The sequence below is a fragment of the Tachypleus tridentatus genome, chromosome 4, assembly GCF_004210375.1.
Source record: "Tachypleus tridentatus isolate NWPU-2018 chromosome 4, ASM421037v1, whole genome shotgun sequence".
Lineage (NCBI taxonomy): Eukaryota > Metazoa > Arthropoda > Merostomata > Xiphosura > Limulidae > Tachypleus > Tachypleus tridentatus.
Window position 1 is genome coordinate 31,216,708 of NC_134828.1, and position 26,405 is coordinate 31,243,112.

General features: G+C 32.4%; 2 protein-coding genes across 4 annotated transcripts in view; one reads left to right on the top strand and one right to left on the bottom strand.

Moving 5' to 3' along the window:
• The first annotated feature begins 3,486 nt into the window (after nucleotides 1–3,486).
• On the top strand, nucleotides 3,487–15,732 carry LOC143248795 (UDP-glucose 4-epimerase-like). Of its 2 annotated transcripts, XM_076497531.1 has the most exons (10): nucleotides 3,487–3,774; nucleotides 6,283–6,424; nucleotides 7,521–7,636; nucleotides 9,900–10,013; nucleotides 10,842–11,018; nucleotides 12,178–12,358; nucleotides 12,884–12,969; nucleotides 14,170–14,247; nucleotides 14,800–14,914; nucleotides 15,232–15,732. In XM_076497531.1, the coding sequence occupies exons 2-10, from the start codon at nucleotides 6,298–6,300 to the stop codon at nucleotides 15,369–15,371; spliced, it is 1,134 nt and encodes a 377-aa protein (XP_076353646.1). In that variant the 5' UTR covers nucleotides 3,487–3,774; nucleotides 6,283–6,297; the 3' UTR covers nucleotides 15,372–15,732. The 2 variants fall into 2 exon arrangements, with proteins under 2 accessions (XP_076353646.1, XP_076353647.1); XM_076497532.1 differs by lacking the exon at nucleotides 6,283–6,424 and having other exon boundaries at nucleotides 3,634–3,774.
• The window catches only part of Rpn1 (regulatory particle non-ATPase 1), a 33,786-nt gene continuing 23,050 nt past the window's right edge, over nucleotides 15,670–26,405 (bottom strand). The window contains exons 12-22 of one of the 2 annotated variants that reach the window (XM_076497530.1): nucleotides 25,567–25,654; nucleotides 24,621–24,783; nucleotides 23,770–23,871; nucleotides 23,079–23,149; nucleotides 21,332–21,496; nucleotides 20,856–21,024; nucleotides 19,952–20,173; nucleotides 18,485–18,603; nucleotides 18,183–18,297; nucleotides 16,262–16,357; nucleotides 15,670–16,077 (exon numbers count right to left, since the gene is read on the bottom strand). In XM_076497530.1, coding sequence (XP_076353645.1) covers nucleotides 16,290–16,357; nucleotides 18,183–18,297; nucleotides 18,485–18,603; nucleotides 19,952–20,173; nucleotides 20,856–21,024; nucleotides 21,332–21,496; nucleotides 23,079–23,149; nucleotides 23,770–23,871; nucleotides 24,621–24,783; nucleotides 25,567–25,654 — 1,282 coding nt within the window. In that variant the 3' untranslated portion in view covers nucleotides 15,670–16,077; nucleotides 16,262–16,289. Of the gene's footprint in view, nucleotides 16,078–16,261; nucleotides 16,358–17,787; nucleotides 18,298–18,484; nucleotides 18,604–19,951; nucleotides 20,174–20,855; nucleotides 21,025–21,331; nucleotides 21,497–23,078; nucleotides 23,150–23,769; nucleotides 23,872–24,620; nucleotides 24,784–25,566; nucleotides 25,655–26,405 lie in introns of both variants that reach the window. The other variant, XR_013027182.1, reaches the window with a different exon arrangement.

The following is a 26,405-nucleotide window of genomic DNA, read 5'->3' on the forward strand; positions in this document are numbered from 1 at the left end:
CAGAAGAGAGACTCAAACAGAAGATGTTACGAAAACATAACATTAATCACGCTGAAGAGGCGGATAATCTCCATTATTTATTAACCAAAAGCCAGAATACAACAGATAATGCACAGGAAGTACAACATTCATCAAGATGAACAGGCAGATGATAATATCATAGGATAGAATTAAACATTTAAGTTCTGAACAGGCAGATGATAATACCACAGGATAGAATTAAATATTTAAGTTCTAAACAGGCAGATGATAATATCATAGGATAGAATTAAACATTTGAGTTCAGAAAACACAACATTCATCAAGCTGAGTAAGCAGATGATAATACCATAGGATAGAATTAAATATTTAAGTTCTGAACAGGCAGATGATAATACCATAGGATAGAATTAAATATTTAAATTCTGAACAGGCAGATGATAATATCATAGGATAGAATTAAACATTTAAGTTCAGAAAACACAACATTCATTAAGCAGAACAAGCAGATGATAATATCATAGGTTAGAATTAAACATTTAAATTCATAAAACACAACATTCATCACGTTTAACAGGCAAATAATTCCCAGTCTTTATTTTATAAAAGATCAAATGACAAAATTAAATAATAAAAAATCAGAAGAAAAGAAGGAAAACACATATCGATATAGCTAAAGCTGCTAAACAATATCTGGTTTTACTGGTATATATTATATTATATGTATGATATAAATAAAATACTAGTAAACTTTTGTTCATTAAAAAGAACGTGATACTCACTACAGAGAAAGAGCTGCTTGTGACATATATATATATATATATGTGCAAAGCTACACGAGAGCTATTTGCGATAGCTGTCCCTAATTTAGCAGTTTGAGACTAGAGGGAAGGCAACTAGTCATCACCACCCACCACCAACTCTTGAGCTACTCTTTTACCAACGAATAGTGAAATTGACCATCACATTATAACGCCCCCACGGCTGAAAGGGCGAGCATGTTTGGTGTGACGGATATTCGAAACCGATTACATAAGGATGAATGATAAAAGTTTAGGTCTTGGCTTTTCACTGACAATTATTATAAAATAATTGTATTTTACTCTCAGTAAAAGCTCGTTGAAAAATCTAAAAATGGCCTAAACTAGTTCTGTATGTGTAAAATTGTTTCACTAATTTCTAGTTTCAATTCATGGTTTAGTTATTTTGATACATTTCGCTTATTTTTTGGTAATTTAATATCTTTTCAAGATCATTTGCTTCAGGCTAATCCAGGATTATAGGTTTTGGTATGTTTTTTCATACAACTAGTCTAATATAAAATAGTTAAGTAACACTTTTTTGTTTTTATCAAAAAGTAAAGCACTGTTAGATATAATTGGGTCACGTGCCCTGTGTACCAGTGTCAAGCGATGCCTATTGATATGAATCTATAAAAAACAGGATTTTCGATTCATCACTTTTACTAATAACGCTTCACCACCAGGGGAAGTTCTAGTAACATCTGACAAACTCGTAGTGCATATAAAATGTTGTTTAAAAGTAAAAAATGTTCCAATAAATTTTTTCAACGTGCCCAACATAGTGCAGCTGTTGCAAAAGACGACCTTACCAAAGATATTTTAATACTTGTACTTTGACTGCATATATCACGAAAAGTAAATAGGTATTAAATTCTACCATAATTTGAAATATGTTTGCTTATTTGTTCTCTAACCCTTCTAGGTTTTTGCATATGGGCCTGTTAAATGTGGTTTAATGAACAAGGAATCCTCCAGTATGTGTCAAAAGTTATTTGTATTTAAAACTGCATAAAGTTTAGAGCTACAATTATGGCTGAACAGTGATCAGTTGGTGGGCTAGCCACTAGGGTAACTGATGGGATTTCTCCAGTTTCCTCCTTGATTGCATGGGGTATTCATAAAATCTATGTGCTTTAGTGATTATTTGAATTATTGGGACAAAAACGGAAACACTGCTTTCATTCATAACTAATAAAATATTAATTCTACAACTAAACTTCGTTTACAAATCCCATCATTCATTTCAGTGATTCTCACACACTGTTCTTACGTTCTTTCAAGACAGACACTCTTAAATTAAGCGGGGCCCAGCATGGCCAGGTGGTTAAGGCGCTCGACACGTAATATGAGGGTCGCGGGTTCGAATTCCTGTCACAACAAACATGCTCGCCCTTTCAGCTGTGGGGGCGTTATAAAGTTTCAGTCAATCCCACTATTCGTTGGGGTGGGTGGTGATGACTAGCTGCCTTCCCTCTAGTCTTACACTGTTAACTTAGGGACGGGTAGCGCAAATAGCCCTCGTTTGGTTTTGCGCGTAATTTATAAAAAAAGGAAAAATTAAGAGATTGTGTGTTTGTTTGTAGTTTCAAGTGCATTGTGTCATCTAGCCACTGGGGGTATCGAAATCCGGTTTCTAGCGTTATGAATCTGCAGACATAACGCTGTGCTATTGGGGAACAAGCGATAAAGAGATACAATATTTATTCTTACATACTCACACAGTTGTGTGTGCATATATTCCTGTTACAATTTTAATTTTGGAAAAGGAAAATTAATTCTTATTTTTAATATATCACATAACCTGATGATTAGGACATTCGATTAGCATTCTTCATAGAACACACTCGTCGTTTCAGCTGTTTTAATGTGAGAGTCAATTCTACTATTCATTGGTAAAGAGTACCCCAAGAGTTGGCAGTGATTGGTGTTTATTACCTTCCTTCTCTCTATTCCAGTGGTTCTTAACCTTTTTCATCGTCTTACCCCCTGAGACTCTCCAGGGTATTACCGTGACTCCTATAATAATTTTTGTATTGGTGAACTTTACGTAACGGTAGAATAAAACAAAACTATATAAAGATCCTAATTTATTGAAAATGTTAAAAATAAATGACCTTGAGAAATGCTACAAGTGCTAAACAAATGTAAAATCCATGGAATTACTGAACATCATACAAAACTTACTTATTCACTCAGTATGAGGGTTAATATATATAATGATAAAATATACTAAATACGATGGAAACATTGATATTTAAATTTTAAGTTTGATGTATTAATATTATATAGTTAAAAAATTAGGCAATTCAAAACGTTGTAATATATTAAAATTTTTACTCAAAATTAGACAGGTGGTTGCGCAACAAGCATCTCGACGCGATTCAACTGCCGCACTTCAGCGTGTTTCTCATTGATGGGCAGTTAGTTACAGGCACTTGCCACAAAAACTACAAACTGCTCGGTGATTTCCCCAATAATTCTCAAACCTTCCGTGATCCCCGAGAAACTTCAAATGACCCTCCAGGGGGTCACGACCCCCATGTTAAGAACCACTGCTCTTAGTCTTTAACATCAAAATTAAGGACGATTGATGCACATAACCTACGAATGGCTTTGCATGAAATTCAACAAAACAAGCACATTTCTGACAATAATAAATATTGTTTCATATGGTTTTAAAAAACACTCAAAAGATGTCGCAGTAGTAGAAAAGCTCATTCAAAGTTGTTACACTTCCAGTCACTGGTATATAGTTACGGACGTGGCTTAATCTCGTAGGGTGCTTTTCTTCTCTTTGTACTTCTAACAAAAGCTTAAGTGGCCGCTGAACTTTCGCTAAGGTCCGGTATACTAAAACTGGTCAAACTTTCAACAATCCAAGACTGTTGTGTGTATGTTCTTCCTCTCAGACGATCATTAGTAAGCTTGTCAGCCGATGAAATTGGACTTTTGAAGTGCGAGATATCAAGAAGACAGTAAAATATCAACTCGAGTAAGATCTTTATTTTATTAATCGCTGATTATTTATACAGATAATTATTGATTCATTGTTTATTTTGTTCGTACTAAACATATTGAATTTTAAAATAGCGTTAAAATAATTCTGGGAAGTTTTAAATCGTGTGATTCTAGATACAAACTTGATATTGTACGGTAGTATGCACACTTGCTTTAAATATACACGTACTGTGACGTACGCTGAAGTTTCACAATTAACTTCAGGAAACTAAGCCTACAGATATCAGGGATGGGAGAGAACGCTATGAGAATTAGTTTATGCTTGTCACGCTCCGGCGTTCTGAATTAATTATTACAACGTAAATTTTAGTCGATTACATACATTCTATTTTCTTTACGAATATGGGATAACAAGACGAAAAGTATCCTGGATGAGTGAAAGTTGTTTGGAGAAGTTCGTTGATGGTACTATGTTATTGCGCGTATGAACTCTTTGATGACGCAGTTTGTATTTAAAATGTGTTGGTGTGTCTACTTGATAGTTTTGTCGCATTTATTCATATATCTCGAAATATGTTAAACATGCATTTGATTCTAGGCTTACAGGGTTTAAGAATATTTGATTTTGGGCAAGTAACAACCCAATATCTGAACTTTAAAGAATGCATTCAGAATATGCTGTACGTGTAGGTAATTAGGTGTAATTTTAAACAGGGAGTTGCTTCTTGGTTTCATCCATTTCAAGAAAGGGTACTTTTGTATTTGTGCAATATACGTAAATAGACTAAAAATACAGTTCGTAACGTCATTGTAAATACCGCTCTCACTCCCTTGGATTAATACCATAAACAATGAGTTCAGTATAAAGAAAAATAAAAACATTCATTCATACATAACTTAAAGTACAGCTGTTCAAGTACATTTTATGTTCCGATTTAAAAAGTGTATAGGCTGCTGTTTGAAAACAAACATTTGTAGAAATATTCAATAGTTACATTTCGTGAGATCATTCCTAGCCTAGCTAGATAGGACTTCAAGTAGGCCTTTTTGTTTCCATCAAGTTTCCAGTAAATTGTCTTCATTGTTCTTCCGAAAATGCCATCGAGCTGAAATATTTTTTTTACTAAAAAAAAGAAATATATTAAAGAAAAGGGAAAGTACACTTGATGGTATTTCAAATGCTTTAAAACATAACATTGAATAAAGAATACTGAACACTACAAGCCCTTGTCACGTGACAGAATATTTGTAGAGAAAGATGTGGTTATCCAGTTAAACTTCGGAGTTAAGTTCTGTTGTAACGAGTGCAAACAATCAGCACTAGAGCCCTCTAGTTACTGTTTTAGGTTGTACCTATGTGAAGAAATGTCGGAATGTGTTTCTTATAATAAAGTATTATTTGACTTTGAACTTCACTTGGCACACAAGTCATCACTAGCCTCACCAAACTGCATCTAGATAACAGACACTGGTAAAAAAGGTATTGAAAATTACATGCACAGGTAAAAAAAATAAAAAAATACGTAGTTTCAATAATTGTACAGGCCAGTACAAGTTTCTCATCAATGGGGCTCCCCTTGTAGACTTTACATAATTCTTTAACACGTGCTTTAAAACCCCACTGTTCCGTTTTATCTTGTATTAACATTATTGTTTTATACGTATCTCGTCTATCACCGCTGCACCAAACTACAAACGTATTCGCTTATGTTTGAATATTTTTTTCTTCTACAAAAATGAAAAGATGTACAATACTTTTCAACAACATTTTCGTGAAATTTTGTAGTTTTTCAGTAGAACGAACCAACTCTCTCATTTTTTATTTATTTTCGTTAGTTATTACATATGAAATCGTTTAACAGAAAATATCTCGATGTTAAGTTGAAAACAATTCATTGTTCTCTCCATCATGTTAAGCGAGCACGTAAAATAAAAAAAAAAACCTTTTCAGTTTGTTTGAGGTAAAAGCTATCAGCTGGTTTAAATATGCGAGAAAATACACAATGTGTAAACTGTAACGCGCATATACCTTTACCATTTTATGTAGATACAGTGTATCATTGAGCAACACATGCGACTTTTTCGACGCATGAATAAAAAAAGACCGAACGTTTGACGACTTATGAACTACGCATGTCACAGTGAACTTTTAAAAATTAAGTAAAATGTCGTGCGTTTTTCTAAACATTTTTTACGTCATTTATTCGCGGAAGATAAAAGTAAGAAGAGTTGAGGAAATAATTTTGTTTTAAGGTTTATGTAACACAAAGAAATGAAGATCAATCGAATGAACCTACGAAAGCGTTTGTTTCGTTTACCAAACTTGAATAAGAAAATTTAAACTACGTATATTATTAACTTAAATTGTGCTATATATAGACAATAACTGACACTGAACTTTACAATTTTGACTCAAAACCTTTTGTCGAGTTTTGATGTAAAGTCGGAATAAAACGTTGTAACATGCAATACTTGTTCCTATGCATATGGATATATATATATATATATATATATATTTTTTTTTCTTTTTTGTCTCGGCAAGCACGGTAACTTCATTATGAACTCAAAAAAAACCGTTTTCGTCACTGGGGGCGCTGGTTTCATTGGTAGCCACACAGTGGTTGAACTTCTAAATGCTGATTTTGACGTCATCGTTATTGATAATTTTGTCAATGCAGTTCATGGTAAGTCGTTGTGTACTTTGTTTTTAACGTATTATAAGTAAATTTCCGAGTACTAGGTAATATTTGGTCTCCCTAGCTTTCTATAGGCTGAAAACACGTTGATAGTTGTAGCAAAGGAATCAATAACGCATCTGTAAACACCATTTTTTTTTAAATTATGTATATATTCCTGGGATGTCTTTGTAAACTACTAATTTTAATTTAAAAATATATACGGAATAAGCTTCGACGAATGGTAATACTGATCATTACGAGGTTCATAAAATATTTTACACGTGTTAACCAACTATTGGTCCACACGTTACAGACACAAAACTACTTCTTGCCTTTCTGTTACTCATCGTACAGAGTTACATATCAAAAACCCTTGTGGCGACACCTACAACTAATTAGATACTTTTAATCCAGTCAGTAGTTCAATATTAGGCGGCTTTATCTAACTGAACCGGAAGAGTATTTGAACTGGCTTTTCAGCCCCACGTCTTGCATAAAGCTAATTTAATTTGTTTGAATTACGCGCGAAACTACACGATGGCTATCTGCGCTAGCCATCCCTCTTCAGTAGTAAAAGACCAAAAGGAATACAGCTAGTCATTATCCACCCATCGCCAACTCTTGGGCTACTTTTTTACCAACGAATAGTGGGATTGCCCTTAACGTTATAACGTCCTAACGGCTAGAAGAGCGACCATGTTTGGTTGGACGGGTATTCGAACTCGCGACCCTCAGATTGCGTCTGAGGTGAAACGTTCTAAATCCGTTCTTGGGAGATGTATTAGTAATGACGATTTGTGTTAAAACTATAAAGAACATCTAACTTTTCTAACTCTTACTATTTATTTTTCTTTTGTTTTTTCCACTGAATTTCAGGAAATTTGAGTTTCATTTTTAAGACGGTTCATAAAATATCGTCGGTCTTCACTGAAACTTCACAAATACAAAAAAAATATTTTCGTTGTCCTAGTTATTTGTACAGTATTAATACTTACTATACTCTTGAGGTTTCAGTCAGTACAGTTAATGGATATGAAATTATGTAATTTTCCCACACTATGGTTCTTTTGTTAAAAAACTTATTTCGTATATGAACGCACAGGATCCGATGGACAAGCTCCAAGTTTAACTCGAGCCCAACAGATAACCGGAAAAAAACTAACTTTCTACCAGTGTGACTTGCTGAACAAGGACGACATTTCAATGTTATTTAAAAAGGTAATCTTTCTATCTTCTTGTTATTGGTAATTGGCAAACATGGCGGCCAAAATAGCTTATACGTTTTTTCTGTAATATTAAATCTGAATAATAAAAGTAAAATTTACGATACTGTGACTTTTTTTCATATATATATATATATATATATATATATATATATATATAAACTTGTTATTAAACATATTTAATTACTATTCAAAATAAATGAATATTACTTTTGGGGGATAGGACCCCTTCAATTCCCTCCCCCAGAACTGATACCGTTCAGTAATTTTAAATTTATTCATTTTATGTGTTTATAATGTTTGTCGTGAGATACAAAATTAGTCCAAACAATTTCGTTAAGGTAGAGTATTTTATGCGGGTTATGACCCTTAAGGGTTTATTCGAGAAATATCGCGTTTATTGTGATTTATATTTTTTAAAGTAACTTTACTAAAACTGTGTGAATATTAATTTGAAGAATTGCATTTTCTATTTCTTTTCTCGTGACTTAAAACTCAATTTAAGTTGGTTTGTGTAACAAAACCATTATTATAGTTTGTGTTATGTATTGGTTTTCTGTCGTTACAAATTTCGACGTGGCTTAGAGTTCAACGTGCCGGGCTCAGTCCTGTGGTTCGTGGTTTGTATTCTGTTACCGCAAAATCACGCTTTGTATTTTGGGATTATGGCTGCCTATTAATAGTAAGTTAAATCCAACTATCCAGTCGGACAAGAGTTTGCGATGAGTACTGTTAGCCAAGTGCCGTCCGTCTAAGATATTGGCTTGAAAATAGGAATGGTTATGCGTAAATGACCCTTTTAGTGCAGAGGTCTCTCGAACGGATCAGAGTACAGTTCAGTGATGAGGAATCTGACCAAGATGCACGATATTATTCTGCATCAAGAAAAGTTCAACCAGCAGCAAATCGCGAAATAATAAAACTGTCACGAGTTCTCACTATTTTACCAAGTCGCCTTAATGAAAATTTTAATATATTGCACATTTTTCTTTAAGACAGAAAATGGTGAATATTTAAGTGTCTCGCGTTTAATAGTTTAGCAGAAATTGACCACTGGACTTAGTTTGATTTAGGCCTATAATTTAGTTTGTTTTTTAAACTTATTTTATAACATATATTACTTACATAATCGAATACCTCTATCTTAGATAACATAAATCACTTTCTTTTGATTAACCGTCGGATAAAACTTTCGGAGATTAGATAACATCGGTAAGTCAAGGACTTGTTACAAAATGAGATAAATAATACATGTTAAGACCCAAGACTTCAAATTCATATACCACGTATTGTCCTATATAGTAAACTGCCAGCAGTATATAAGTATATAATATATATACACTTTTCACCATATTAATGTGCGACAATCGAGTCTATAATATAACTGTTTGTTTCTACAATCATGGTTATAAACAGCCAATCTGAGACTGAACTTTGTTAAGATTGTGTACTCATTTTAAACAAGAAAAAAAAAAAAAGACGGTTTTATTAATCTGCGAGATTGAAATATAAAATAAATAACATTCATGACAAGGGATTAGGTGAACTAGTCATCGTGTCGGGCTGCGTATGAGAAAGGACGAGATGTCATGCTTTGTAATTTCTGTTGTTGATGCGATTCTAAGTTGAAATATATGTTTAAATTGTAACGACTAATACTGCTGGCTGACTTTTTGATCTCTGGTCAGTTTCTCAAAATATGGAACAGTTTTTACCTAAACGCTAGATGTCTTTCCTGGCCATTTAGCCTACACCCAATGAGGTACTACTACTACTAATGTATGTCAGGTTTTAATCCAATGGTGAATTAACTGAGTTACCTTTGGATATGTGAATATGTAATAACTTGTAGTTTATTGTCGTATACATGTCTTATTAATATCGTTTTAACTTGCATTAATTATTATTGTTTAAAGTAGAAGTTTGCAACAAAGGCCAAGAAACTTTTGGTTGTCAGCTATTGTTACATCCATCGTGTATTAATTTAACTGTTTGGCTTTACAATATTATCGTTTTTAGATAGGATTGTAGGTAGAATATACGGGAAATCGGTGTTAGTTTAATGATAACTTTGAGGGCTTGAAACATCGATTTTTTTTTCGATATCAAATCGCTGTTAGAAAAGCACAAGTAGTCGATTGTTTTTATTTGTGCTTAGCAACAAAATATACACAGTATTGAGTTTGTATCATAAATGTAATTAAATATTTAAATAATCACGCGGTTTTCTCTTATCTCTTCACATTTACACTTCACAGCACAAGATTGATTTCGTCATCCATTTTGCTGCCATGAAAGCTGTTGGAGAGTCGATGCAGAAACCCCTATTTTACTACAAAAACAATGTGGTCAGTACCATCAATCTAATGGAGGTGAGTTAACTAAATGGTTTAGTTTGATCTAATGGAAGTGGGCCTGGTATTGCCAGGTGGTCAGGGATCTGGACCTAAAATCTGAGGATCGCGAGTCTAACTAAATATCCTTGCTCTTTAAGCTGTGGGGACGTTGTAATTTAACGATCAATTCCAATATTTGTTAACATGAAGATGACCTAAAAAAGGTTGAAATGTTTTTCAGTACTTCATTTTAAAGTTTTAATACCCTTACCAGCCGTCTTGAGAATAGTATTTCAATGGTTGTTACTAAAAGAGTAGCCTGAGAATTAGCATCGATTGGTGATGACTTACTACCTTCTTTCATTGTTAAACTCGTGTACCTTTACGCGAAAGTTAAAACAAACCATGCTACTTAGAGAGCTGATAGGAAAGTTCAGTTTGCAAGTTAACCCGTTTGAAGGCTGTTTAGTACAAATAAAATATGATAGAAAATTTATTTAACGAGCTCAAGAAACGAGGGTGTAAGAACTTCATTTTGTGGTTTATTTTTCGATTAGTTTTAATTTTTTTACAGTATTTTATTAGTGTGAATAATTTTAGTACTTTTGCAAATTTGACTTTTATGAATGATGTTAAACCGATAATTAACACTTAGCTATGATAAATATGCATGCTTAAATAAGATGGCAATTACTCGGGAATTTGTAGTTGTACACTATGCTAAGTAAATTTATTATATCGCAAAAACAAATAAAATTTAAGTATTAAGACATTAGAAACCTTTTTTCTTCTCGCACATATAAATTTAACTGCCCGATTTTTAATTTGTGTATGTGTTTAATGAAATGTATATTTTGACTACAGGTAATGAAAGAAAATGGAGTTTATAACCTCGTATTCAGCAGTTCGTGCGTGGTCTACGGAAACCCACAGTACCTGCCCATCGACGAAGCTCACCCCACGGGGAACGTATCCAGCGTATATGGGAGAACGAAGTATTGCTTAGAACAAATGTTTGAAGACATCTGCAGAGCAGAAAAGGCAAGTGTTTTACCTAAATTGTAGTGTTAACTAGACGTGTTTTACCTAAATTCAAACACGTATAGTTTTATTAGTATGTCTTAACTAATTAGAAATTATTCTTTAAATAACGAGTAACCACGATTTCACTACGCAAACGTAAATTAATTCTACAGCGTCACTTTATTCGATAAGGAATGCGTCAAAAAACGCGAATAACAACCTGCTAATGCGGAGAGAAAATAAGACTATCCTAGACCAGAGTAAACGTACTGTATGTTTGACATTTGAACCTGGCCGACTGACTGGTGTAAGCCGGTCAAACCGGTAATATTGACTTGCGCGTTTAAAAGTTGCTCGAACTTAAACAAGTCTTGTTTCTTTTAAACAATGTAGCTACGACGCATTGGACATCTTCACTTTTTAAAATATATTAACTACAGAAGGTATTATTACTGGTGTTATTTGTTTTAATAGCTTCTCGTGTCATATTTTTTGTTTACAAAAATGTTTTATTGGTATTACATCCGTCAGAGGACATCGATCCATTCGCATCCTTGAACGTTGTTCTAGTGATTTGTTGACTATGTTCACCTAGGTATTCACCCATTTATAGTTGCTTTAGTGTTAGTCGACGTTGATCCAGCCTCTGTCGTCAAACAAATGGTCGCTATCGAGTTATTTGATTTCTTCCATCTGCTAGGAGCAGTGATATGCGTCGAACCCAACATTTTCTGATATCACGTTCAAATTAAGACTTGTTACTAGTGACCCTATACAATGTGTGTGTGCTCCCTCTTCATAAATCCGGGTCAGTGGTTACTCCGGTTTCTGCTATTTCAAGTCTAACGAATACCTATGACTCATCTGATTAAAAAAAGGGGTTAACAGGGATACGCTTACCAGCATCAATGCTATAGAAATAGTGTTAGGAATACTGAATTTTCCACTTTTTATTTTTAAGCCCTTGTATTCTTACAAGGTTATATAAGTGTGACTGGGAGGGATGTTTTGGTTCATTTTTGATATTGTTTTATGTATGGTTCTCGGTTAACTTTTTAGGAAAAGAAAAATATATCAAACTCATTACGTACAATGAAAGCTTTAGGGCTTAGTTAAAATTTACGAAGTAAATTGCAAAAACTTGTAATTTTTTTTTCAATATTCATTTTGATTACAGAAATGGAACGTCATTAGCCTCCGTTACTTTAATCCCGTTGGAGCTCACCCATCTGGTTTAATTGGTGAAGATCCCACTCGATCTTATACAAACCTCATGCCAATTATTGGAGAGGTAGCCACTGGACGTCTGCCAGAGTTAGTCATCTATGGTGGAGATTATGAGTCAGTCGACGGAACAGGTAATACTGATTAACAGCAAACTCCAAGCCAATAATGATAAAGTCACAGAATATCAATGTCTGATTCGAAAAAGCTAGTTTCGACTCCACGTGTAAAAGGATAAATGAGCTTAAACTTTCAACTGCGGTTGACACCATATGATGCAGATATTTTGCATGCAACGTTTTGAATCGTCCGTCACAAATATTCGCGAATTCTTATGCATGGTGCGGTTGCCTGATTTACATAAGCTATAAACTGAAAATGTTCCTCTGTCCATGAGTGAGGTCATGGCTCTTCTATGTATTTTAATCATTTGCTTGAGAGCCCCTAATTATCTGAAAACAAAATAAATCACTAACAGTCTTTTAAAGTTTTGTTTCATCATTAATTCGTTTACATACAGTTTTTGGTTAACTGTATGATAGGGAAGATACGTTAGAAATTATGTACGAGGAAAGTGTTTGGGCACAGTTAAACTTACGGAATAAATTATGAAACGGTTAAAATACAACCTACAACAAGGATTTTTTTTTAACCTGCAGGCATTCGGGATTACATACACGTGATGGACTTAGCCACGGGCCATGTTGCAGCTTTGGAGAAGTTTGATGAAAATCCCCGATACAAGGTAGTAATCTGTGCAGGTTTGTCAAATTTCACATAAAGTTACTCGAGGTCCATCTGCGTTAGCCATCCCTAATTTAGAACTGGGTAACTAGTTTAAAAAGTTATCAAACATATGGTAGCGAAGTGTACACAGGGGTATATAACTTAATGACTTTGGTCAAGTGTGACCGAAATAGCTAGCGTGTCCACAGTATGAATCTGGGATTTCATGGTTCGCAAATAGCCCCCCCCCAAAGGCGTCCTATACTTTGTGGCCATGGCGATTATTCAGACAAAAATAGCCAAAGAGTTGGCAGGGAATGAGGGTGGGGAGAAGGCATGCTGTTGAATAAGTCTTCTTTCTAACATGTCAATTCAAAATTTTGGGTGCCTATACATAACTCTGCACAAAATTCTGAAACAAGGTAGTAGTAATTTTGTAATCTGGTGAACAAAAATGGTTCTTACATGTTAGAAATAGTGCAAGAGTATAGAACATTTAAGATATTAAGTCATATTTTCTGGACTTTATTACATGAAATATAAAAATGGGTGTTCTTATACTGCATCTTATGATCTAAGCTTTTGTTTACGGTAAACATTCTTCTCGCTGTATGGGCTGTAGCGTGTATGTATGTTATTACAATGACGAGATGTGGTGCCATAACAATATAATCATATTTTGGGTATTCAGAGTTCAGGCAATTTAAAAATAACTATGGTATTGCAACACCCCTTTTATAACAAAACACAGCTATCATTGGGTTTGGTTATGTCTTTTGATATAGTACTGAAACGTGGAGTTTTTATAACCTTTACCAGTGAAGGACAGAACTCTTAAGATATAACATTACAGTTTATATCAGTGTAATACACGTTTTCTAAAATTGGGTATCAATATGATTAGTAACTACACACACAAAGTATTCCCATCAGTGTGAATGTATAATGTGTGTGTTCAAGTACAAACACCTCTTAATGTGATAAACTCTATACAGGTGCTAGTATAAAAAAAAAAAAAAAAAAAAATTACTTAACTGTGAAAATAAATCTTTCATTTCTATTGACTTAAGTACTTTGGTTAGGTACAGCCTACAGCTGCACCCTTGTGATCCAACTATCTATATACACCTAGTGTTTAGTACTAAGTGATGTAACAAAAGTATTCTTGTAACATTCAAATGTATATTTAAGTAACACTTGTTTGATTACGTATTTTTAGGTTTATAATCTTGGCACCGGTACGGGCTATACAGTGTTACAGCTTGTCCAGGCTTTTGAGAAGGTCAGCAAGAAAAGGGTAGGATATTGTTTGATCTATTTTGTAGCTACAACGTAAAAGCACCAGTAAGTGAATTAATGACTTATCAGGTTTTTAAATGTGCAATTGTGCTATCATTGAAACCTGGATGGAAAATTGAGTTACTTGTAGCAGAAGTATTTGAGACAAAGAATACCATCCTCAAAGAACCAGGCTCAGGTAGACTGCACACAGCTACCCCAGATTCTTAAAATACTTCTGTGCTTCTTGCACACAATCTATCCTTTAAAAAAAAAAACACAAGCATAATTACATAATGTTCCACTAAAGATATTTGTTACATTGGAAAGAGATAATTAACAATCACATGAAGAAAATATTTCAAGGTTGGTATTACTTTAATAATGTTGGATAAATACAAAACACCAGCAGTAGCTTTTGCTTCACTAAATAATAAATTAATGCTTTCATTTTTCTTAACATTAACAGACCTTTCTAAGCCAGTTTTTTTAATGCCATTTGGACTGGGAAGTACAAATTAGTATAAAGTATTTTGACACCACATAGTAACAAGTGTTGTTGTTGTTACAGGTGCCATATCGAATCGAAGCTAGAAGACTGGGTGACATTGAGGCTATGTGGGGCAACTGTAGTTTAGCAGAAAAGGAACTGAGCTGGAAGGCTGTCTATGGCTTAGATCAAATGTGTATGTATATGATATCCATTTCACTAATTAAGACAAACTTTCAAAATATGATGCACATTCCATAATATTCCAGGCATGAGGAAGTATCTTGTAATGTGGGACTACTTTGTACAATAGGTGTTTGTAGACACAATGTTTAGAGAACAATGGACAAAATATTTTTTATAACTATGCCCCCCCCCCTCAATGAGTTTGAGCTACTAGTAATATAAAATTTATATTACTATAATTTAATAATCTGGACTCTCTTACTCGACTCAGTAATTTATACAATTTAAGAGAAACTTTGACTGTAGTCTGAAACTATTTTCTACTAGGTGAAGACTTTTGGCAATGGCAGATAAAGAATCCAACAGGTTACAGGGTTCATGTGGAAGAAAAACAACTTGCATCATTTACACGTGTTGAAAATGACCCAGGTAATGTACACATGAATGGAGAAACTATTGTCAAGTAATTGAAAATGGGGTGAAAATGGAACCTGTTGTTGTTGGAGCACATTTCTAACTTTGAGGTGATTTATTATAAAAAAATGGAAATGCATACACCAAGTGGTCATGAAAACTATTAGCTGCACCTGTTTTTCTAGATGATAAACATAAGTTCTGCATTTGTTATAATTTAAAAACAACAGGAACTCAACCATACACCAAAAACAATTTAATATTTGTTATTTCAAATAATTTGGGATGTTATCTGTTCTATTTGTACCTAATAAATTTGTGAAATTGGTAAAGAAAAACTCTTGTAACCTGTTAGGCTGCTCACCATAAAATTTATTTCATGAAAGCACCAATAAATGTCATGTTTAGAATTTACTCTAGTGTAAATCAAGGTTGTCACATGAACTAAATAGTATTTTAAAGTTAAGTGGACAATAAACAGAGGGGGGAATTAAATACACTAGTGCTATCTTTTGAACTATTAGTTCATTCAAAAAATAAACTAAACAATAGGTTTTGGCAAACAGGTTATACAAAAATGACCCTGTTACCCTCTCAAGACATCTGTTCATCATGACTAAGTTGAATTACAACATTGAATCGGTTTATTCATCACAAATTTCCCATCTTGTACATATTCAGAATGCAGGATGCCACATACAATTGATATCAACTCTTTCTTGGCAAAATGGTACGAGACATTCATTTGATGGAAATGATCTGAAAGACAAAAACCTTAAGATATTTAACATATACTAAAAGGAATTAGTTGGATATAAATTATTTAGAATAATGAAAATCAAATACACCTGTCACCTGTATAAAGTATTTAACACAATGCACTTTTATTTGTCCTATTGTTTCATCAAGTTATTTAGAATAAATTATCTCAAAGATCCTTTACCTTATGACTAAACTCTTGTATGAATAAATTACACAGCATAGTTTGGATTCTTCCTTAAAATGACAAATCCTTCCAGCACAGGGGTAAGAGGAATATCTTCATTATGATTAAGGAGAAACCATTCTGGAAGTCTGTTTGCAATACACATTTTAATACACTTTACCCTAGGTGTTCATTGTACAGTACATGCAACCATCACCAAACAAAGATTGGTTCCAGTTACTTTAATAACATCGTAAGAAGTGATATTATGGGAAAATAATTTGACAAGTGCATATACTATGGTACTTACTCAAACAAGAAACAAAAGTTAACATTATCACAGCCTTCTCAATAGATATATAAATAAGCCTGTTTACCAGAAACAGTTATTTGGTTTTAACTTTATGAATTAAAAACTTAACCTTCCTCTCTACTGAATACTTTTAGCATTCTTTTAATAACAAAGGTACAATTAGCAATATATATATACATCTTTCTAAACAAAAATTTACCTCTTATATCCTTCAATTTAGTTTGATATGTAACCAAATATCTACAAACTCACTATTCAATTTGTGTTGATGCATTGTGTTAATTGAAAATGAGTCCAAAGAATTAAAGGCACTTCTACTCAAGATGTGTGTATTTTAAACCCTTCTGCCACAACATAATACACCCACGTCTATCTATGCATCTGCAGTATAACAAAATAGGGTAAATTATTTTTAGTAAAAAAGTCTGAGTGGACAGTGATGTCATGTTATGATTAAAAAAAGCGATTTTGCATCCCAGAAATCTTGAATATTAATTACATAATTTCTAACATTTGTTTTCAGCAAGACTTTATAAGGTTTCGAAGTGACAAAATATAAATACAAAAAAGAAGTTTAGGCTAAGCCTCATGACTCTATATTTTAGAGATGATGCAGTCATGTTTAGCTAACCAATTACAGAACTTCCATTGGCACAGTGCACAGATGCAGTAATATAAAACTGACCTTTAGTTACATTGTAATTATTATACATGAAACTTGTTTTTCTTAAATTATCTCTTCTTGGTTGCTGCTGGGCACATGGTGTTAGGTTTTATATATACAGTTGAATAACCAAAAAAGCAACTGATATCATAAATTCCACTATAATTTACTCAGCTTTAAGCAGACTAAAACACACCCTACTTCCTTGAAATCTTGGATTAAAAGAATGTGGAAGACTAGGCTGCAGGTACTCTAATCTGTTGATTGGTTATTCACATGTAATAAAGAGTATACAAGAAACCACTTCTGAAAATGGAAAGAGGTGAATGGGACCAGTGCAGTTAATTCAGTACATTAAGCCATATATTGGGTTCTTATTTTAAGTTCCTAATTTTTATGAAATTATAGACGTAGTAGTTTGACATCACAAATCTGTACTTTTAAAACCATGCTGCATCCAACATACCATATAGCTCACAAAAATCTAGATTTAGGTATGTTCTTTTATTACTGACTTAATTTCTTAATATTAAATTTGAGTTATCTACAATTTTATTCCAAACTTACATAAATTCACAAAATAGTAGTTGGATAAAAGTTTGAAGACATCTCAAGAAATGCAATGACATAGCCTGTGACCTGTAGAGAAAGGGTTAATTGGTAACATCAGTTTGACCACGACTCTGACAAGGTGAGGAATAAAAATAATGCTTTTTACCATACAACCTTTAGATTCCACAAAACATATATATGGAAATTACTCATTATTGCTAAATCAGAAGTGGAAAGTAGTTGTAACATCAAATATGTTGAACGGCACTCTGTAAAAGGTAGTGGCTTGTACACTTTAACCCACACCAATGGTTATAATTTGCATGTAAATATGGTAGTTGAGGAAACTAGTTCATAAACTACTGAAGTGCGTGATTTTAAACAATTTTTACAAAATCCACAAAGGATACATTCTTCTGTGGCTAATTCTGCTCGTTCTCCAAAAGCCAAAAGAACAGGTGTGGTATGGGTTTGAAAGCCAGTAATAGTTTTTGGTTTTCCAGCTTGCCCCACAACATCTACAGCCTAAAATAATAACATCAGTGTTAAAATGTCATCCTTCTAGCGATGACCTGCATCTGAAAACTTACTTTAGGAGAATACTGTGCACGCTTGAGTTTTTATTGTATCAAACATCACAGTAAAATATAATAAATCTTAAAACAGTGCCCTGTGATTTATCTTATGGTATAGAATAAGACAAAAGGCTCACCTGACCAACTCTGACAGAAACAGGCAAAGGGTGAAGATCTTCATCAAATGTGACCAACATACGAGGTTGCATAGCAGCAACCAAGTTGTAAAGTACATAATGAGATTTCCCCAAAATAGCTGCAATAAAACATGAGAGTTTAGTAGGTCATTTCCTGACTCATAAATAAAAAGGTTTCATTCAAGAGACAACTGCTAACACACAAAGTTCGCTTTTCTTTTTACATAACAAATACCAACTATAGCAAGAAAGTATTAAACATTTAATTAAAACACCAGACAAACCAAGTTTTGACCTGTAAGTTAAACCAATCTCCAAAGAAACTGCTGTTTTTTTTAAAACTGTATAGAATGCAAATCCTCTGATTTGCAGTATGGACACACTAATCATTAGGACATGTTTCTGTTAAAGAAAAATTTATTGTCCAATCCTAAAATTGAAAAAATTTAGAAACGTGATACCTATATAAACTAAGAAGTTTCTTCATCCCAGAACAAAAACTAAAGACAAAAGAATGCTCGCACATGCACCCTCACAGGTGAAGAGATGAAATATTTATAAAGCTATATTGAAGTTACAAGTTGTGTAAATTTGATTAATTAAATGTATTCTGTGCAAAATATGCATTAAGATTTCAATAATGAAATTGTAATTACATATAATAAGAATTTTAAGACTTAAATAATTGCACATCCATAATAGTAATAAAAAACAAGACAAAAATGTTGGAAATCCCTTTCAGAAAAACAAAACAAATTTTCTACAGGGCTCCCTATCAAAATTATTTATGATTTTATCAGATTTTCTGAGTGTAGTTAAAAAGTTATGTAATTATCCTGAAGTACTGTATCACCAACCAACATGATGACCATAAAGACATTACTTATGTTTCGAGAATTAATCATGTATTACAGTTCAATAAAAACAGAAACATAAAAACTTCATTTTAATCTTCACAAGAAATATTAGTTTTTAGTCTTTCACGCTCGTAATGAGAGTAACACACTACAGAATATGGCCCATCTTAAATTGTTTAAACGAGCTCTTGGTTGCACATTTGAATCACAATAAAATCATGACATCCTTTTGTATACTATTTCCTTTTAAACCTAACTTCTGCTTTAACTTAACATGAAAAAAACAACTTAGGAAACTGTTCTATTACAAAGGCTCATATTATGTTCATAAAGAGTAAAATGGAAACTCCAAATAAACCAGCATAGATTCAAAAATATGCTACACTTAATATAAAACAAAGAGTTTATCTCATGCATCACAGTCTAGGATTTTTTTTACTACTTTAATACATCTTTAATGTATTACAGTTTTAACTACAATATAACAAAAAACCTTGTTCCAAGTTTGATATAATAAACTAAAGAATATTACTGCATTCAACATTACTGTTCACCAAATACTTATTTAAAGAGTGAATCTTAAATCATATATGACATATATCACACATACTGTTTTTCACATCCAGAAATGCAACAAGTGTGGCCAGCAATCCAGCCACAGCTACTGGGCTTAAGAGTTGTCTATCACTGTGATATGGACAGAGAGTCAGGGTTCCCTTTCCCATGTGAACCAAACCCTGAGCTAAACGAACCATAAAAAGGTTGTTGGGGTCTTTAGCATGATATTGTGCAAGCTGACGAAGCATTGTTGCAAGTCGAGCATTATTTGTTCCTATGAAGAAAACATTTGTCAGAGTTTTGTTCTCACAACTGTTTATTACACAGGCCAGCAATGGTTTTATCGTCTTGAAATATTTCCACGTTCTACAGTAATTCAGGTATGCTGAATTCAAAAACGATATCAATATTCCTCCATCACGTACAAATTTTTCACAAAACATCGTATGTACTTTTACATAAGCAAATCATGTTCATTAAAATAGGGTTACATTTTGTTATGCTTGAAATGTTGACAACCACTGGTTTTTCTAGACCAATTGTGATGTGAGAATCCTATCAATCATTCTAAAACCCAAACACAACTATAAAAAATGTTCATTATGGTAAACAAAATAACAATTAGATTTAAGTAAGAGTTGTTTTGCTTCCCTATTTGTAAAACAACCTTATATGATAAAAAAAATGAATATTGTTTTTGAAATCTGCATACCTGAATTATGGAAAATCCATTATTAAAACCAAAAAAAAAACCTTTTACGAAGATTAAATTTGCAGGCCTGTGTAATTAGTCGGATAAGCTAATAAAACATTTTCATGAACACTGGCATACAAAAACATGTAAAACATCCAACATACACTTAGCTTTATCAAACTTAGAAACAGTTAAAAACAAACAAACAATACACAAAAACAAGGAAAAAAACAAATTTAAAAATAAAGATGATTTACTATACCAGCTCCAACCATTCCCATAGCAAAAATTGCATTGTGGGTAACTTCAGTGTCACTATCATGAGAAAATTTGCTGAGTGTTTCTAAAATGTTTAACTTTGGATTGGACACTGATATCAGGGCCAGGGCCAAAGGTACAACTCGCTTTATTACAGGTTCCCCGTAACGAAGCTGAAAGAAAAATGAATACTTTCAAGGTTTTCCAAATAAACATTTACTGGAACTTCACTCTAGATTTTACACGATGATTCACAGTATCCATAAAAATTGTTGTTATCCTATACAATACTCTTCACAGAAGGTGTAAACAAAATTTCTTTTGAACTTTCTGTATATTTTTGCCATGATAAAAGGAAGTTGAGGCATATATAATTTTCCATATAATTTCTTATCCTGTAAAATATGTAAAATAATTAGCGATTCATATATTTCTGTTCACCACATTAAAAAATCCTAACTTAACACGACTGAAACTCACAAGATGTCCAAAAGTTCGAAATGCCATTTCAGTTCCAATTTCCTCACCCATAGCAATAAGAGCAATTCCAAGCACAGCCACAGCCTGCTGGGAAGAGAGATCTGAAGAGGAGCTTTTCTCCTCTGTCTTGTCATCTTTGTCTTTTTTATCATCTTTTTTCTCTTCCTGAAAACAAGGCAAAAGAAAATGATTTCATCAATATCTTGATGAGTATAAAACCATTTGTAAACCATAAATAATACATTTAATAAATATTGCATTAGTGTCAAAATCATACAAGTATAAATATGAAATAAGTTAACAAATCAAAAAGATAAAAAGCACACTATTTGATACATTTTATTCTTGAAAGTATATCTACAATTTTAATGATAAAACACACAATCAATGGCAAAAGGTGTATATGTAAAAAACATCCACATGTTTCACTATGAAAAGTTTCAGAATAATAAACATAGATGTCAGTTTAAAATACTGTTTTGAGTTCTATTTTTAATAGGTTATATTACACTATGTAACACAAATTTTGTTCCTGGATAGTATGTTATTTCTTAATTGCTTATGTTGTAAAAGTACAGAAAATGGCCATTATTCCCTTCAAACTTTGCTTTTGTCACCTGGATAATGAAATTTAGAAATTAGTCTATTTTATATGTAAAAAACAGGCAAATTTGCACATTTTCATTTACACAAGGTCTGAATAAAACAACATATGAATCAAGATTTACATGTATTTATACTAAAGTTCCACAAAAATGTTTAGAAGTAAGGAGTTTTTCGAGATTTTTTACTGTAATGTAAATCACTTTCAGGTATCATTCCCCAAATATGGTCTCCCATCATGTTTTCGTTATACGATCCAAGGTCATAAAAACAAAGTTTGAAGAGAAAAATAGGTCTTTTCCATTTACTTTAGGCATAAGCAACTGGAAAATAACACATTCTGACCAGGAACAAAAAAAGTAAAAATTTTGTTACACAGTGTTATCTTTCTTCATATTTTTTAAATAGCACAATAATAAGTGTACATGATTCGTGAAAGTTGAGGCCTCTGTGGTATCTTATATGTCCATGCAACAGTGTACAATATAAATGTCATAAAGAATCAATCTGCGATTAAGGTAGTCTTTAAGTGATTTAAACAGAATGTTCAGAATGTTAGTATAAGTATTTACTACTGACTGATTAGTGAATACATTCTGCAAGATACTTGAGATTTATGTTAGATGTATATTAGTTTTAGCCTTTTTTTAAAATGTTGTTTGCAAAGTTAGGCTTATTAGTGAATGTAGCCTGTACAGAATGCAACTGAAAATATCAATTCATTATAGATATATGGACTAGACTTTGCATTATGTCTTTTACAAAATAAACCCCAAATTTTTTCCCAAGATACAGACCATTTACAACAGTATGTTAAATGTAGCATGTGTTTCTCACATGTCTTCACAATCCAAAGTAAAAACTGATACACTACACTAATTATAGATCAAGAATTTGACAAAACATATTTGTTGCATGTTACTTACAACATTCTCCAACCATTTCTTTTACTTCTGGGATAGTCACACACACAATGTAAACCAAATTTCAAAATCTTACCTGATATTTAACATATTATCAACTGAAATACCTAAATACATAGATTTTTTTTTAATCTGGGAGAAAAGTATTTTAACATCAGGATACACTTTAGAACTTTATAAAAATAAATCACGCACACAAAAAAAGCACAAAAAACACCAACCTTTTCAGAATGTTCATAATGCTCGCTGCAAACATGTAGTAAGTGTTGCACTTTCAAGACATTACCAGTTCCTGATGAAATAAAAACTATGAAACTTAAACAATTCTTTCCACAGCTTTTCAGTTACAGTTTATGACAGTATTTTCATCAGTAGTAAACTAGAAAGTGCTGAATTTGAATCATTATTAAAAAGATGTAGAAATATTAAAAACAAAGCATAATTCTTCAATATGAAAACATTATATCTTTATTAATTACCATCTTTTAGTGCAGTGGTTGGCAACCTAAAATAATCTGTAGAACACACAAGCAACCTCAGACAAATTCAAGAACTGTAATATTCATTCATCAGCACAGGCCAAGAAAAACTGATTTGAATACAAATGAACACATTTTCATATGCAAGGGTGGCTTGAAGTTGACTCATAAAGAGGCTATGTGTCACCCACAGCTTTTTCAACACTGGTTTAGCATATACCTTTCTCATAATAAATATGTTGTTAATAATTTTTTTATATTTGATTTCAGGTCTGGATAAATTCCAGATTATAATTTTAAGGCACTTTTAGAAAACGTATAAAAAAAAGAAAGTTTTTTCAATTGTTCGGAGGTGTAAAGAAATTCTGCTCAAAATTTACCTTAAAAATGCACATGCTTTAAACATTATTTACATAAGGCTTAATAAACTCACCTGCATAGGAACAAATGTCAACAAGTGTCATGGCCATACTTTTGAAAGGGTCAGGCACTACTTCCAAGGCAGCAATAACAGCACTTGCTCCTTCTTGTTTACCTAGGTGTTTCAAATAAATATAGAAATAACTAATTTTTAAGTTATCTTAGGTAATCAGTGAGTATCAGACAGTTAAAACCAAGTCTGTTCATGGAAAAGTAAACTATAAGTGTGTTCATACACATTCATGAATATTTTTAAGATTATTCCAAAGATTTTTCTTACTCTCTTGTAAAAGATGACAAGTACCACATCATCACACAGAAGAAAAAAACAATAAAAACAGTAACAGACTCCAAAACATATTTATAAAGACATAGACAGGAAATAGTTTGTTTTTCTACATAATTGTTCCTTTTTATAGTATGAATCATTTGTATTAAAAAAAAACAAGAAGATATTATATCATACACAAAACAAAGAACTTAATAATACAACTGCTTTGGGAAGGTTGGCCTTCCTTCTTCAAAAACGTCTACCTTCCAAAAATACTCAAGTTGTTGGCTTGTTTGTTTTCCAATTTATCTATATCATGTTACTATTCCTTTCTTGGAATCATACAGTGGAAAACACATGAACACAAGAGAAATAATTAAAAAAAACAACAAGTATCAACTTTTTCATAATGTTCAGAATATTTACTCCAAAATCAAAATGTTCTTAACGAATATTTGTGAAATTCTGGAGCCCAACAATATAACACCGACCACACACACAGCTGCATGATGTTATAACTTTTCCACTGAACACCAAATTACTGACATACAACAAATCACCTTAAACATCCATTACAGACAGTGTTTAGTTACCTAGATAACACAGTCCTAGCCCTAAAGGTAGGAATTTGGCATAGGGTTCCTTTAAATCACTTTCTGATTTCTCCATGAGGGTCTGGAGGATTGATGATGTAACATCCCCATTACATGATCCCACAGCAATCAGTCCACATGCTAATGCAGCCATTCCAACAACCTTCAGTAAAACCAAGTTATGTCACTACACTGTTTCTAATAAGCTAGTCTTAACTTTTACGTAACAGAGTAAACACCAAAATTTCAGAGAACTTTTCAGATACTGATTACATTATAAAAATAAATGTTATATAACTAAATAGACTTTGATATTTATCTGAAAAATAATAACGACTGAAAAATTTACATGAGTTCAATATAGTAATTTGTAGTCCCTGTTGAAACATATTAAAAATTTAAAAAATAAAAATATGAAATTATGGTTTTAGTTGTTTAGACAAAAAATGTACAAGTCTACATACTCTGAGATTAGTATTTTTATTTATTAGAAAATAAAGAAAATCTTCCAATTCTTTCATAACAAGGTGTATATGGTTAGTTTTAGCATGCTTTTTAAGTAATAAATATGTGAAAGGAGCTATGTAAATATTTTCATTCAAACAGTATAACTCTTTTAAAACTTTAATAAAGTCAAATTCACATGGGTCACCCAGATACTTGTACAAGTTTCTGCTAAAACCATGTCTCTTGAAAGGTTTAATCAAAAACAGCAAGTACAAATTCAAACCATACAATATACTTATAATCAGAGAAGTACGGGATTTCGCAAGTATACTTATTTGTAAATATGCTCGGTCACCTGCCATAATTAAAAAGTGTTCAATTCTTTATGGTAGTATAACAATTTGATTGTAATAAAATATAATTTTCTCACTGGTTATATTTCTTTAATAGAAGTCACAACTTATAGAAAAATCAAAAGAACACTTAGTTTTATAGTTACCTCCACTGTTGACTTAGAATCACTCAATACAGGTAAGAGCAATCCTAGTACATCCTCTCTATTAGAACCGGCATACGCTAGTCCTAAGCTGGTACGAAAAATTAAACTTTCGGTGAACTTAGTAGTAGACTATTTTAAGGTCTCTCACTATGCTACTGCATAATAAAAAGTTATTTATGATGAGTTATTTCACAGTATACTGTAAGTAATACACAGATGACAATATTGTATTGCGTCAATTATAAACCTTTATATTTTCACACCCAAATACTCCATCAACTGTTAATTTTACTAATATTATCATTGATATAAACTAATTTGATTACATTTCATACAGCTTAATAATGGTAAACAAAAAAACAAATTTTTATGAAAATATAACAGTGAAAACATATTCAAATTAATCCTGAAACAAATGACTTGTTTTTATATGATTCACTATTGATGGACTCCATATACTGACTCATATCATGCAATCTAACATTTACACCTGTAACAACAATTAATATAAAAATACAAATCATCAAAGATAACTGAGTAAAATTACAAGTTTCCTATGTAAAGTACAAAGGGAACATCACTAGTAATAATCTGAATTACATACAATACTGGTAGTAATAATCACTATTATTACATCACTAGTAATAATCTGAATTACATACAATACTGGTAGTAATAATCACTATTATTACATCACTAGTAATAATCTGAATTACATAAAATACTGGTAGTAATTTTGTTCAGATGCTCTTTCATGACTCAAATGTTACTAAACCATGTCACCAAAAATTTTGTGGAATACAACAGTTCATTTAAAAAAGAAAAGAAAAAAGCAATCC

Coding starts and splice junctions, on each gene's coding strand:
- LOC143248795 (XM_076497531.1), top strand. CDS start 6,298: ATGAACTCAAAAAAAACCGTTTTCGTCACTGGGGGCGCTGGTTTCATT. Junction 6,425..7,520: donor TTTTGTCAATGCAGTTCATG/GTAAGTCGTTGT, acceptor ATGAACGCACAG/GATCCGATGGACAAGCTCCA. Junction 10,014..10,841: donor GTACCATCAATCTAATGGAG/GTGAGTTAACTA, acceptor TTTTGACTACAG/GTAATGAAAGAAAATGGAGT.